The following is a 14,004-nucleotide window of genomic DNA, read 5'->3' as shown; positions in this document are numbered from 1 at the left end:
CTAGAACCTTTGAGCCTCAGTTACCTCACTTATAAATTTATGGTAATACCTACCTCACAGGGTTGTTGTGAGGATTCAATGAGATAATGTATGTGGAAAGCACTTTGTAAATTGTAAAGTGCTGTGCAAATGTTAGTTGTTGTATCTGAGATGTCTTAAAACTTCTTTTTTCCTTCAGAAATAGTCTAATAAACCTCTAGGGCTTTTCTGTTGAAGTATAATAATTGGTAAAACTTTGAATAAACAGTTTATTACAATATACGTAAGTATTCTATAAAATCTTTCTTTGGGTTAAATTTCAAGATTTTATGTGTATCTAAAATTCATTTTAAAGACTGCAGGCACACAATTTGGAAGGGCTCTGCCTTTGCTGCTCTTCACAGAGGAAGACCTCCTGAAATGCCAGTGAATTATGGTTCCCCACCAAATCTTGGTAAGTGAGGTTTGCTTTTCAGAGGACCCAAAATCTTTCTTTACCTCTTTGACCAACTTTGTAACTGCTATATTAGAATTTAAAAGGGAATATACTGGTAGTGGTGGTGGTTGAATAGTAACAAGTATCAATTTTCAAATTTATTGTTTTTCTAAAATTACTACTTAAAATAAAATGAGTGAAACATCTTAACTGTACTAAGCAGTCTGTACTAGTGATTATAGTAGAACAGAATTGGGAAGAAACGTGTGTCCTTAAATATTTTGTTGAACATAGATTTTATGACTCTGTAGAAATTGTTTTGGAGTGTTTCTTAGCTTTTTACATATTTGCTCCCCCTTAACCATTTTTGTTGTTTTTATTTCCTAGTGGAGATACATCGAGGAAAACAACTCAGAGGGTGTTCCACTTTTAGCACAACATTTCCAGGAATTATGTATCAGCATATAAAAATGCACAGAAGGATTCTCGGACATCTATCTGCTGTTTATTGTGTAGCATTTGATAGGACAGGACATAGAATCTTTACAGTGAGTTAACATTTTAAACTCAATTTGGTGGTATTGATGCTGGGATTCTTGTTTGTGGAGTCGAAGAATGAACTTAGCAAACACTCAAGGTAGGGGAGGCTTTTAGTTAGGGATACAGTGAGAGGACAGAGCTCCTGGCTCACACCAGGAGAGAAAAAGAGAGCCCATAGTGGTGCGTTGTCTAGAGGTTTTATAGGCAGTTGAGGATTTTTGGGAACATGAGAAAAGGCTTAGGGGTGTGGACTTGTTAAGTGGTCCCTGAACATGGTACTTCCTGCTCTGATTTCTCCCTGAGATACCAGAGTCTTGATCTGGGAGCATATCAAACACTGCCTGCCCAGCCCCCAAGGTGGGCTGAGTTATTGTCTGTTTGCTAAAGAGTAAGTTAAGAATCTCAGTTCTTAACTTCCTGGGTATTAAAATCCAATCTTCACTTTAAGGTGGAATCCTTCCTGCCTTTTACTATGTTGTTTACAGCTGGGCCTACATGCCAAATTAGTTGCCCAGTTTGTAAATCACATCAGGTCCGAAGGAGAAAAGAGCATATAGGCCTGGGCCTTTTAGTATGCTAAAGTGAATCTTACACATAATTACAAATGATTAGCATAATAAAAACATGTGCTACTCTTCTTTAACTCGGGAATATTAACTGATCTCCCTGAAGAATGACTGCAGAGCTTAATGTTTAACACAGAGTTTTGGTAGGGGGTTTCCTTGCATGTAGTTACATTGCTCTGACTGCAATTATCCTGCCTTGCTTTTTCTGGAGGCCCTCACCCTACTCTGACTACACCCATGGTCCCTGTCTCAGTATCTGGAGCTCTTTCGTGTGCATCGGCATCATCTAGGAAATCTTAAGAAACATATAGTTTCTGTTTCCTATTCTTAGGGATTTTGATCAGTAGGTCTGGGGTGGGGGCCAATGAATTTGCATTTTTATTACATATCCCAAGTGATTTAGATGCAGATAGTTAGACCTTGTGTGGTGCTTGTGAGACTTTGCTTTAGAGCTCTGGCTCTTAGGTGTCATTATCAAGGATGCTTAAAAATACGCATGCCTAATCTCCTACAGCTGAATTAGGTTAATTTCTAGAACGTTTATTAACCAAAAACAACCAAAAAACCCCCCACAAAAATCTAGGTCTCTGGAGTTGATTCATATTCACATTGCTTATTAACCAAAAACAACCAAAAAACCCCCCACAAAAATCTAGATCTCTGGAGTTGATTCATATTCACATTGATCACTCTCTGATTCAGGGAGACTGCTTGATGACTTGAACCCTGAGAGACTGTTTTGTAATTATTATAAAATTATATGTAAATATTTGGAGTTTACCATTTTAATGTTGTAAGGAAAAATTAGGGTGGGTAAGAAGTTTAAGTTTCTTTTTACATTTGTGAGGTTCAGAGTTAGATACTCAAATATTTGCTGAGTGGATGGATGCTGGCTGGTACTATAAATTTGAGACACTGTTGTTTGGTTATTTAAATTGAGGGTGCCAGTCCCATTATTTTTTAGTTGCCTTTGGGGGTGCCATTTACTCAGTCTGTGAAATACACATCTGTCCTTAACACTCGTCCAATCATTTAGTTTGATGTGAGTTAAACTAACGTTTAACATTGTTAATTGAAAATAAGTGAGTCTTGAGCTTTTAGGTGGACTTACTGCTTGGCAGAGAATTTTGGGAAAATCGTGTTTATAATGTGGTCTGTTCCATAGAAATGAAAACATCACCATATCTTTATGCAGACATTTGATGTGAAGAAAAAAGCTACTATTAAGTGTTTGGACCATAAGATTCATAATTTAAAGAGTATTCTATGGTTGGAAAAAGAGGAGTTACACATACTTAATTTGAGTGATATGTAAATGGTATTTTAAAAAATACTATGGAAGATCTGCTGTATTAACATTTATTTTTGGGGTGTATTTTTTCTTAGGGTTCAGATGATTGTTTGGTGAAGATTTGGTCAACACATAATGGCCGCCTATTATCCACATTAAGAGGCCATTCTGCAGAAATCTCAGATATGGCAGTGAACTATGAGAATACAATGATCGCTGCAGGGAGCTGTGATAAAATAATCAGAGTGTGGTGCTTAAGAACTTGTGCCCCTGTAGCTGTACTCCAAGGACACACAGGCTCAATTACATCTTTACAGGTAAACTAGCTGTAGTGTTGATTTGCTTTTTCTTTAAAACTTTTTCCTTTAAAACTCTTTTTGGAGGAAAGTAAGATCCTTAGTAATTACATGATCTATTTTAAATTTAGTAACCGAGAAAATATAATTAATTATACTTGCTTAAGTCGTGGAAGGGTGATGTAATAAATATCTGATGCAGTTTGAGCTTTGCATAAAGCCTGATGGATGACTTACTGCTTCCTTTATGTTTAGGGTTGAACCGAATGAATGTCAGTTACAAATTGGTGATAGGTTAATGATTTTTCTACTTTAAAATGTGTGGCTTTTGATAAGTTGATTAAATTTACTGCAATATATTAACACTTTTTTATTTTAAATATATTTTATGTATTTTTAAAATATGTATGTGTATGTGTGTGTGTGTGTGTATATATATGAAATTTTGACTATAAATAGAATAGTACAGTGACCCCCCCTATGTGCCTATCAACCCATTGACAATTCTTCCTCAACCTCTTTACCTTGTACCTGGAGCAAATCATAGATTTCATAATTTTTTTTTCTGTAAATAGTTCAGTATGTCTTTTTAAAAGACAAGGATTTAAAAACAAATACAACCTTATTATTTATTGATGTTCAAATTTCTAGTTGTATCATAAATAGCATTATTTTGTTTGTTTGAATTAGGAGCCAAAGTTTATACCTTATAATTGGTTGCTGTAGATTAAAAGAAGCTTAAAACAAATTGCATCCTTTTGCCCAATTCTTCTTTAAAAGCCCCTTGCCGTTTCTTTGTTAAAGGAATTGGATTATACTATGTAGAGTTCCCACAGTTTGGATTTTACCATTTGCACCTTTGAGGAGTAGATTAACTTGCTTCTCTGTTTTTCCTGTAAATTGGTTCTTGGATTCAGCACAGTAGTTGTGTTTAATGTGCATGAGTGTCACCTGGAGGCCTTGATTAAAACACAGATGTCTAGGCCCCACCCAAAGATTCTGCTTCAAAATATTGGAAGTGGGGCCTGAGAATTTTCACTTCAGGTTCCTTGATCCTGCTACTCCTCCCGCAAGAACCACACTTCATTGATGTAGAGGCTTGTGTTCTTCAGGTATAAAATGTCTGGTGGTCTCTCTAGTAGCCATTGATGATTACTGTCTTAGATCCATTAGTTCATTAGGGACTGAAAATGGTGCTATTCAGTCATTTTTTGAAAATTACATTTTGTTAGGAGGTAATGCTTTGTAAGATCTCTTAAGGCACATTGGTGCCTGTAACTTGAGGTTAAAACTATGGGAGTGGTTCCATTTGTGTATATGAATTCACCCAGGCTGTATGTTAGGTGATCTCTACATAGATTTGGTGGGAAGTTCTGTGACAAAGGTGACTTTTCTGGTCCGTGTTCTCAAAGAATAGAGACTGTAGACTTAACTTTTCAATGAAGGCAAACTGTAATTGGGGTTTTAAGTGTTTTATTTTGAAAATTTAAGCAGGACTTTCGTTTGCCTGTTCATTTTTATTTACAAGGAATATTTTGTTCTCTGGAAGGTTTCTTTGTTTGAAAATTAAATTCTAACTGTGTTCCACAGCCGTCATTTCCTTCTATGATACGAACTTGATGGCACTGTAGTAGTAAGTGAGAAAACTCATGGTACGAAAACTCCTGGTACTTTGTGAGATGAGGGCGTCTGAAAGCCACTCCAAAATTCTTCAGTATCTCAGTGCAACTCTTGTCTTCCCTGAAACCCCTTCTTTTGGTAATGGCAGCCCGCGTGTTTGTTATCTACAGAATATATCTGAAAAAATCTACTCCAGTGGTAGCAAGATTTTAATATAATAGGAGGTTCATCTGTGTTTACTACTGGTTACTTTGAAGTCAAACAAATAATTTTAGTTAATTAACCTTTTTCACGTTCTTTGCTTGGAGTATAGAAGATACTGTTACTTGCATATAGAAAAACCTTTATTTCAATAAAGGTTTTCAGTTTATGAAAAAGCACAAGTAATGTTTGCAGAAAAATGAGATGATAATTAATAGCAAATAGAACATCTCCATAGAGGTTTACCATCTAGAAATAATTACTATTTTAGTGTACACCTTTCTCAAGTTTAGCATTAAGGGTAGCATTATATAGTGTCACTTAATAAATTTTAGTCTCAAAAATGTTAGTGTCAGACATAGCCAGATTACAATCAGAGGTAGAACCTTTTGTCTGTCTAATAGAATAGCAGATGAACATTTCTCAGTAATGAAAGACATAATGCATGGCTGACTTAGCCTTCTTTTTTCAAAAACAACTAGACAAGCTGGATGAAAGTGAGAAAATACCTGAGTTACTAATGTAATAAGCAATTATGGAGCTGAGATACAGTAGATAAAAGGAACCTTGATTTTGAAGGCATTTGCCAATTCCACAGGAGGTGACTGAGAGGCTTAGCAGAATTTTTGAAAGACATAGTGATTGGGGAGGTTATATCTTAGAACAATTAATACATAGTAAATTCAACTAATTAAAAGTAAGAAAAAATTTCAGCAGAGAATTGGAAATTAGTAGAAAGGAAATTCTAGCCTTGAACTCTACAACTGAATTTAAGAATTCAATGGATAGTGATAATGGCAGATTAGACACAACTGAAGAAATCAAAGAGAAAGAGAATTAACTGGAAGTGATGTCAGAAGAAAAGTGGACTGAAGCACAGAGGGAAGATATTGGACTATAACAGAATGAGTTTAATAGAGAGGATATGCTGAAAATATACCACATGGGTATGCATGCGTGTATATCATATGTATAATTGGAATTCCTGAAGAAAGTAATGAAGCAAAAGCTGTGCTTGAAGTGAGTATAGCTGAAAATAAGGTGCACTGAAGAAATAAATCTACAGAAACACAGAAATCCTGAGCAGAATAGTATGCACAAAGCTATAGCTATTGAACTTCAGAGTAAAACCCAAGGGAACTCTTAAACCAGAGGGAAATCAAGAAACAGTAAGACTGATGGCTGGCTTCCCAGTGGAAGGTGACAGACAAGTGCTGTTTCAGAGTGCTGATAATAGGAAATGACTGGTGGTCAGGAACTCTGAACCCATCGAAAATACCACTGACATAAAGGGGAATTCTGAATAGTGTTCTTCAGGCATAGAGGGAATAGGATTCCAGGTTTGGAGGTTCAAGAAGGAATGAAGAGTTTAAAAAGAAACCTGTGTGGGTCATGGGAATACATTGAGTAAATACAAGTATATTGGGTTAAAAATATATATGGAATTAAAATAATAGTAATAATAGCTTGTAAATTAGGGGTGGCAACTTTAATATTCTTAGATCTTTGCATTGTTTGAGAAGTTGAAAATAAACATATTACTAGACTTTTAATAAGGTGAAGATGCATTTTGTAATCTCCAACAACTAAAAGAATAACAAGACAATAATTACCAAGCTAACTGGAGGCTGGGGGTGGGGGAGTATGGAATAATAAAAAAATGAAAAAGAAGACGAGAGAAAAAGAAATACGAGAAAGTACTAAGGTGATGCTCAGGTAACATTGGATGGCAATATAATCATGATTATTTAACTTGTAAGTGCCTTAAATGGTCCAAATAAAAAGAGACAAAGATTTCAGATACAAATAAATGAACAAAACCCCACCTTCAATATAAGGATAATAGGAGGCTGAAAGTAAAGGATGGAAAAGATTATGCAAACATTAACCATAAGAAGGCTGGTGTAACATACTTAACATTAGGTAAATGAGCTTTAAGGCAATAATGTTTTTTAGAGACAAAGAGGGACAATTTATAATGATAGAGGGATTCATTAGACAGGAGGTAGAGTTCTAAATTTGTCACTATTTGGAACACAGCCTCAAGATACATAAAGCAAAAAAGAATCTGTGGGGAAACTAGCTCTCCACTGTCACAATTGGGATTAGATACACCTCTGCCTCTCTCAGTAATTCAAAGAATAGTCTGTGTCATTAAGAATGAACATTTGAACAGTATAATGTTGACATATTTGAATACTGCATATAATATTTCATATTTTTTAAGTCATAGGTGGGATGTTACATATTTTCCACATGATGACCCTTAAAGCAAATTCTCAACACATTTGGAAATACTAAAATAATCCTAAGTATATTCTCTGACACTAGTGCAGTTAAGCTAGAAATAACTAGCAGCCAAAATTAGTAACAGATAATCCTCACTTGGGTAAGTTCAGCAGTACAATTTTAAATAGCTCATGCATCAAAGAAGTCACAATAATAATTTGAGAATATTGTGAACTGATTAATAATGAAAATATTACATACTTGTGGAGAGTTTGGTAGCCAGCCAGCCAAGATGGTGCCCAGTGATTATTTCCTGCTGGTAGTCATGTTCCTGGTTGTCTTCATGTTGAATGTGGTTGACCTTTGTAACCTATAGGATATTGGGAAGATGTTGTATTGTGACTTCCACTACTGGATAATGAAAGACATGGAAGCTTCTGTCTTAATTTACTGATCTTATAGGGAGCCAGATTCCATGTCGATAAAACACTCAAACAGCCTTATGGAAAGGGCTTTATGACAAATAACGAGTCTCCTCCATAGCCACTTGAGTCGGCCCTGTTGGAAGCAGGTCCTCCATCCCCAGTTAAGCTCAGGCTGATATCTTGACTGCAACCTTATGAGACTCTGAGCCAGAAACACCAGGAGCTAAACTGCTCCTGAAGTCTTGGCCCTTCCACTCTGAGATAGCAAATATTTATTGTTGTTTTTAGTAGCTAAGTTTTGGGGTAATTTGTTAAGTGCAGTAGATAATTTATACATGGCTGAATCTGTGCTGAAAGGGAAATTTATAGCTCTCAGTGCATATATTAAATAAAAAGCCATTCAGTGATCAAGTGTATTTCTCTGGCAATTAGAAAAATAACAGGAAACAAAGAAGGAGGAAGTTGGAAAGTACAGAAATTAAGGATAGAACAAGTAAGGTTTTTTTTCTTATATATATATCTTTTGTTTCCTTATTAAGGTATCATTGATGTACACTCTTATGAAGGTTTCACAAGAAAAACAATGTGGTTATTACATTGACCCTTATTATCGAGTTCCCCTATATACACCATTGCAGTCACTGTCCATCAGTGTAGTAAGATACCACAAGAGTCCCTGTTTGTCTTCTCTGAGCTACACTCTTTCCTGTGACCCACACACACACCATGTGCACCAATCGTGATACTTCACAATCCACCTCCCCGACCCTCCCCACCCACCCTCCACCCTCCCCTTTGGTAACCACCAGTCCCTTCTTGAAGTCTGTGAGTCTGCTGCTGTTTAGTTCCTTCAGTTTTGCTTCATTGTTACACTCCACAAATGAGGGAAATCACTTAACTTGTCTTTTTCTGCCTGACTTATTTCACTGAGCATAATACCCTCTAGCTCCATCCATGTTGTTGTAAATGGTAGTATTCCATTGTATAAATGTACCACCTCTTCTTTATCCATTCATCTACTGATGGGCACTTAGGTTACTTCCATATCTTGGTTGTTGTAAATAGTGCTGCAATAAACAGGGGTGCATATGTCTTTGAATCTGAGATCTTGCTTTTTTTGGGTCAGTTCCTAGGAGTGGAATTCCTGGGTCAGATGGTATTTCTATTTTTCATTTTTTGAGGACCCTCCATGTTACTTTCCACAATGGTTGAACTAATTTACATTTCCACCAGCAGTGTAGGAGGGTTCCCCTTTCTCTGCATCCTCGCCAGCATTTGTTGTTCCTTGTCTTTTGGATGTTGGCCATCCTAACTGGTGTGAAGTGATATCTCATTGTGGTTTTAATTTGTGTTTCCCTGATAATTAGCGATGTGGAGCATCTTTTCATGTGCCTGTTGGCCATCTGAATTTCTTCTTTGGAGAATTGTCTTTTCATATCCTCCACCTATTTTTTAATTGGGTTAATTGCTTTTTGGGTGTTGAGGCTTGTGAGTTCTTTATGTATTTTGGATGTTAACCCCTTGTTGGATATGCCATTTACAAATATATTCTCTCATACTGTAGGATGCCTTTTCTGTTGATGGTGGCCTTTCCTGTACAGAAGTTTTTTAGTTTGATGCAGTCCCAATTGTTCGTTTTTCCTTTTGTTTCCCTTGCCCGAGGAGATGCGTTCAGGAAAAAGTTGCTAGTGTTTATGTTCAAGAGATTTTTGCTTATGTTTTTTTCTAAGAGTTTTATGGTTTCATGACTTACATTCAGGTCTTTGATCCATTTTGAGTTTACTTTTGTGTATGGGGATAGACAATAATCCAATTTCATTCTCTTGCATGTAGTTGTCCAGTTTTGCCAACACCAGTTGTTGAAGAGGCTGTCATTTCCCCATTGTATATCCATGGCTCCTTTACCATATATTAACTGACCATCTATGCTTGGGTTTATATCTGGGCTCTCTATTCTGTTGCATTAATCTGTGGGTCTGTTCTTGTGCCAGTACCAAATTGTCTTGATTACTGTGGCTTTGTAGTACAGTTTAAAGTTGGAGGGCATAATTCCCCTGAGCTTTATTCTTCCTTCTCAGGATTGGTATGACTACTGGGGGTCTTTTGTGGTTCCATATGAACTTTAGAACTATTTGCTCTAGTTTGTTGAAGAATGCCGTTGGTATTTTGAAAGGGATTACATCGAATCTGTAGACTGCTTTAGGCAGGATGGTCATTTTGACAATATTAATTCTTCCTATCCACAAGCACGGGATGTATTTCCGTTTATTGGTACCTTCTTTTTTTCTTTCCTGAGTGCCTTGCAGTTTTTATGGTATAGGTCTTTCACTTCCTTGGTTAGGTTTATTCCTAGGTATTTTATTCTTTTTGATGCAATAGAACAAATAAGTTTAACAGAAGATCAACAAAGCCATAGTTCTTGAAAGACTAAAACTCACATACGACAGATGAATAAAGGAACAAAAATGAGACAGTCTGAAATAAATCCCATTTCTCCAAAAATGTGGTTTCAAGAAAAGCAATAAAAGGTGAGAGAACTGTATAGTAAAGTAGGAAAATTTTACTGATAGCATTGTAATGCGTGAGCTTTGATTTGAGTTCTAGGTTTAGGAGAGAAAAAGACCTCTAACAGACCTTTGAGAAATTTGGGGTAATTCCAGTATGAATTGCATATTACATAGTAGTATTGATACTAAATCTTGAGTGTTGATAAATGTATTATAGTCATGAAGGAGAAAGTCATTGTTCTTACGAGATAAATGCTGAGAATTTTTGGGCTTCAATGTCCTTATGTCTGCAGCTTCGGTTCAGGTAGTTCATGTCCATCCAGCTGTATGAGAGGGAAGTATGTCAAAATAGTAATGATTGATGAGTCTTGGTGATGGGTGTATGACTGTTCATTGTTCTGTTCTTGCACTTTTTATGCATATTTGAAGTACTGCAAAATTAAATGTGTGGGAAAAATGAACACTGTATTGTCACTGCAAGTGTTCAGCATGAGCAAATACTACCGGGCAAGAAAGAACAAAAATGTGTAAATATGAGAAAGGAAGAGACAAAATTCTCATTTTCAAGCAGTTTGGGGCCTACTTTAAAAAGCCATGAGAATCAATTGAAAATGCCTTGACAGGTTACAATTTATCTCATAAAATAATAGCTCTGGGACCAGATAGTGTTAATGGTTGTTACGTAATGTGAGTATTCTAAATGCCATTGAACTGTACATTTTAAAATGGTGAAAATGGCTAGTTGTATATTGTGTGAATTTTACCACACACACAGCACACACACAAACACACAAGGTCTGTGTAGAATGCACATGTAAGCACACAAGAAAGATTTGCATTTTAACATTTAATAGGACACATAACTACCTTTCAGCAATGCATTCTTTAATAGCAGAGGATCAGCATATAGTAAAGACTCCTTATTTTGCCACTGCACATGTTGTAAAAGAAATTATTATGCTCCCAGTCATATATTATTACTAGATACTTTTTCAAAATATGTAGATTTTTGATTTTGGAAATAGACTTACAAGATTATAGTACAGAATCAAAACCAAAAGGAACGTTGAGCAATCATAGTTCTTGCTGATTGCTTTATGCATCCCATCTTAGAAGAATGAGACACTTAAATTTAATACCCAGAAATGCATATTATATTGATGAGTGGCTTGTAGCTTTGAGGGTGATTAATAAAATAATACTGCATTTTAAAGTGATACTGCATTTTAGGAAATGTTGCTAACAGGAACAGTAAAAGGAAGGCTTGAAAGTTTAAGAGCCTGGTGGGCACTTAAAAAGAAAAAGATCTCTTAAAAACTCCAATCTCAGATATTTCAGTGTGGAATTATATTAAAGCCTATAAGAACTGCTGAGAGCTGCTTAAAATGGATACATACAGGACCATGTCCTAAAACCAACAAGTTCTTGTAAACCATCAATAACCCTTTAGCAAATATAATTTAAAAAGAATATAATTCACAATAACAACAGAAGCCTTATTTAAGCACACAGGAATGGGAAAGTCTATAGAAAGAAAATCTTAAAAATATGACCGGACCTTGGGATGGGGGAGGGTTGATGTTATGAAGGGAATAGTCTAAATGAGAGAAAATGTCTATTGAACTCCTGAATCAGAGGACTCAATGTTGTGAAGATGTCAGATCTCTCCAAATCATGACATAAAGTCTGTGTATTCACATTTGAAATACCAATTGCTTTGTTTTAATGGAACTTAGCATGCTATCAAGTTTATTTCAAAGAGAAAAACACAAATAGCCAAAACTAAACAAATGAATAAAACCCGCAACTTTTTTTTGCCATGCTATGTATTTAAAAAAATTTTTTTAAAGGTTTTTTGTAGAAAACAGTATGGTGTGAACTAGGAATAGACCTCAGTGAGGTAAAAGCAACAAACCACTAGTACATCTGGGAATTTGATCTTAGAATACAGGTGATGGGAAGGAAAGGAAAATTGTTCTTCCATAGACATTCAGGTTAAAATTCTTAAAGTATTTTGTGTAGGCAAGGTTGCAGATTTTACTGTGATGTTTTAATTGATGAGAGTATCCAATTAGTCATATAACTTCAGTTATTTCTTTTAGTGGGATATTCTTGAAAACTCAGTTTCAGTCCATATTTTGGAACATAACACTCAGATGTAAATAATCAGTTCTAACACTTAAAAAAAAAAAACCTTCATTTTGTTTACTTGTAGGGAAGGAAGGAGCTTGGAAGAAGCTTCTTTAAGAAGGGAAGAAGCTCCCTTACAAAGTATATATATAACCTTGGAAAAAATCGTGCAACAGGGATAATAAGTGATAAGACCTTGGGATGTTGTAATGATATATAAGTATGTAAATCGTCTTAACAAAAGTTTCTTCCCAACTCTTCCTTTTCTGTTAATTAATGGCAGTATGGTCTTCGTTTGCTAAACTCCTTTGTCTTGACTGTGTCCTGAGCAGCAGGTCTGTGTTGCTTCTTCCTTCATGGCTTTCCTCCCTGTTCTGGGGGAAGTCGGAGCGTACTGTCCTCCATTACAGTTAGATAGGTTGGATTGATTCTTGGCTCTTTGTTCCGTTCAGTCACTGTTTGTATACCGCTGTCAAACCTTTGGGTTGCCTTTGGTGGTTTTTTTTTTTTACTTGAGAACTACAGTTACCTCTTGACTTGTTACTGGGTCATCATCTCTGCATTAAACACATTTCCCCACGACTTGCAAAAATGAAGGCTTTAGTCACACAGGTCTTTCTGTTACTCACATACCATATTCTCTTACACTTTTGTGCTTCTCTTCATATTGTTCCTTTGCCTTGTGTGTTTTTCTGTTTTCTTTGTATTTTCCTCTCCATCTTTTAAGCTGCCTTAGATGTCTCTGGACCAAATTGATCGTCCTTTCTCTAGCTTGTTTGTGTAACACAGTTGGTACTACATTAAATACAAATGTTAGCCCTGTTCTGAGGTTGGAATATAATTCTTGCGTTTTGTTATAATTCTTTTACGGCTTTTTTTTTAAGTGTACTACTGACCTACTAGGGATTTATCCTGGTGCACAGTCTGAAAAATAGATTCTGGATTGCTGCACAGTTGTTTTCTTATCATTTATGCAGCAATCTGTTGTTTCCTCAGCTGGCTTGAGGTAGTGTCCTAAGTCTTGTATTAGGTCCCTTTTGGACTTTATACTTTCTCCATTGGTCATGCAATCAGTGTACCAATGTGCTACATAGTTTTAACTGTTGGCTTTGTGATACTCTTATATTGATAGGACTAGATCTTCACTTTCTCTTTATAAAAGTTTTTCTAGCTATTTATTAGGTTTGAAAGTAATCTTTTATTGAGATCACATTACATTTATAAATTACAGGTAGACTTTCCTTTTTTTAGAGGTCACGACTTTTCACTACAGTAGTATCACCTATATTTTGGATTTCTTATGTCTGAGTGTCAGTTAACTTTGAAAAACTGTTAAACAAATAATTACCGTAGAAACTCAGGAAACTGAATTGTATGTTACTGTTTTTTAGTTTAGCCCAATGGCCAAAGGCTCTCAAAGATACATGGTTTCTACTGGTGCTGACGGGACAGTTTGTTTCTGGCAATGGGATTTAGAATCCCTGAAATTTAGGTAAGAGACTGATCATGTAGTGAGTTTCCCTTTTTAATTTTGTGATTTAGTCTAATGAAGTCTGATTATAACGAGAAACTATGTATTGTGGTTGCCTTTTTACTTTTGAACTTAATTATAATTATATACAGCATATGTGCCATATTGACTGTCCACTGCTTACAAGTAAATATAGTTGGGTATGTAAAAGAAGCATAGTTCTATATTAGTGGACACATGTTTGTGGAAAAGAAAGTGAGTGTGTATATGAAACATTTTGAAAACTGTTAGGAATGTATAATTGAGAGAATCA

At 35.7% G+C, this 14,004-nt stretch overlaps 1 protein-coding gene across 1 annotated transcript in view; it reads left to right on the top strand.

The window, feature by feature from the left end:
• BRWD1 (bromodomain and WD repeat domain containing 1) overlaps positions 1-14,004 on the top strand; it is a 132,740-nt gene that overhangs the window by 32,791 nt on the left and 85,945 nt on the right. The window contains exons 6-9 of the mRNA XM_036899281.2: positions 335-433; positions 803-963; positions 2,908-3,129; positions 13,612-13,712. Of these exons, the coding sequence (XP_036755176.2) occupies positions 335-433; positions 803-963; positions 2,908-3,129; positions 13,612-13,712 (583 nt within the window). The remainder of the gene's footprint in view (positions 1-334; positions 434-802; positions 964-2,907; positions 3,130-13,611; positions 13,713-14,004) is intronic.

This window comes from Manis pentadactyla, chromosome 1, assembly GCF_030020395.1.
Source record: "Manis pentadactyla isolate mManPen7 chromosome 1, mManPen7.hap1, whole genome shotgun sequence".
Taxonomy (NCBI): Eukaryota; Metazoa; Chordata; class Mammalia; order Pholidota; family Manidae; genus Manis; species Manis pentadactyla.
The sequence above is the reverse complement of the archived record's forward strand: the minus strand, read 5'-3'. Positions and strand labels throughout refer to the sequence as shown.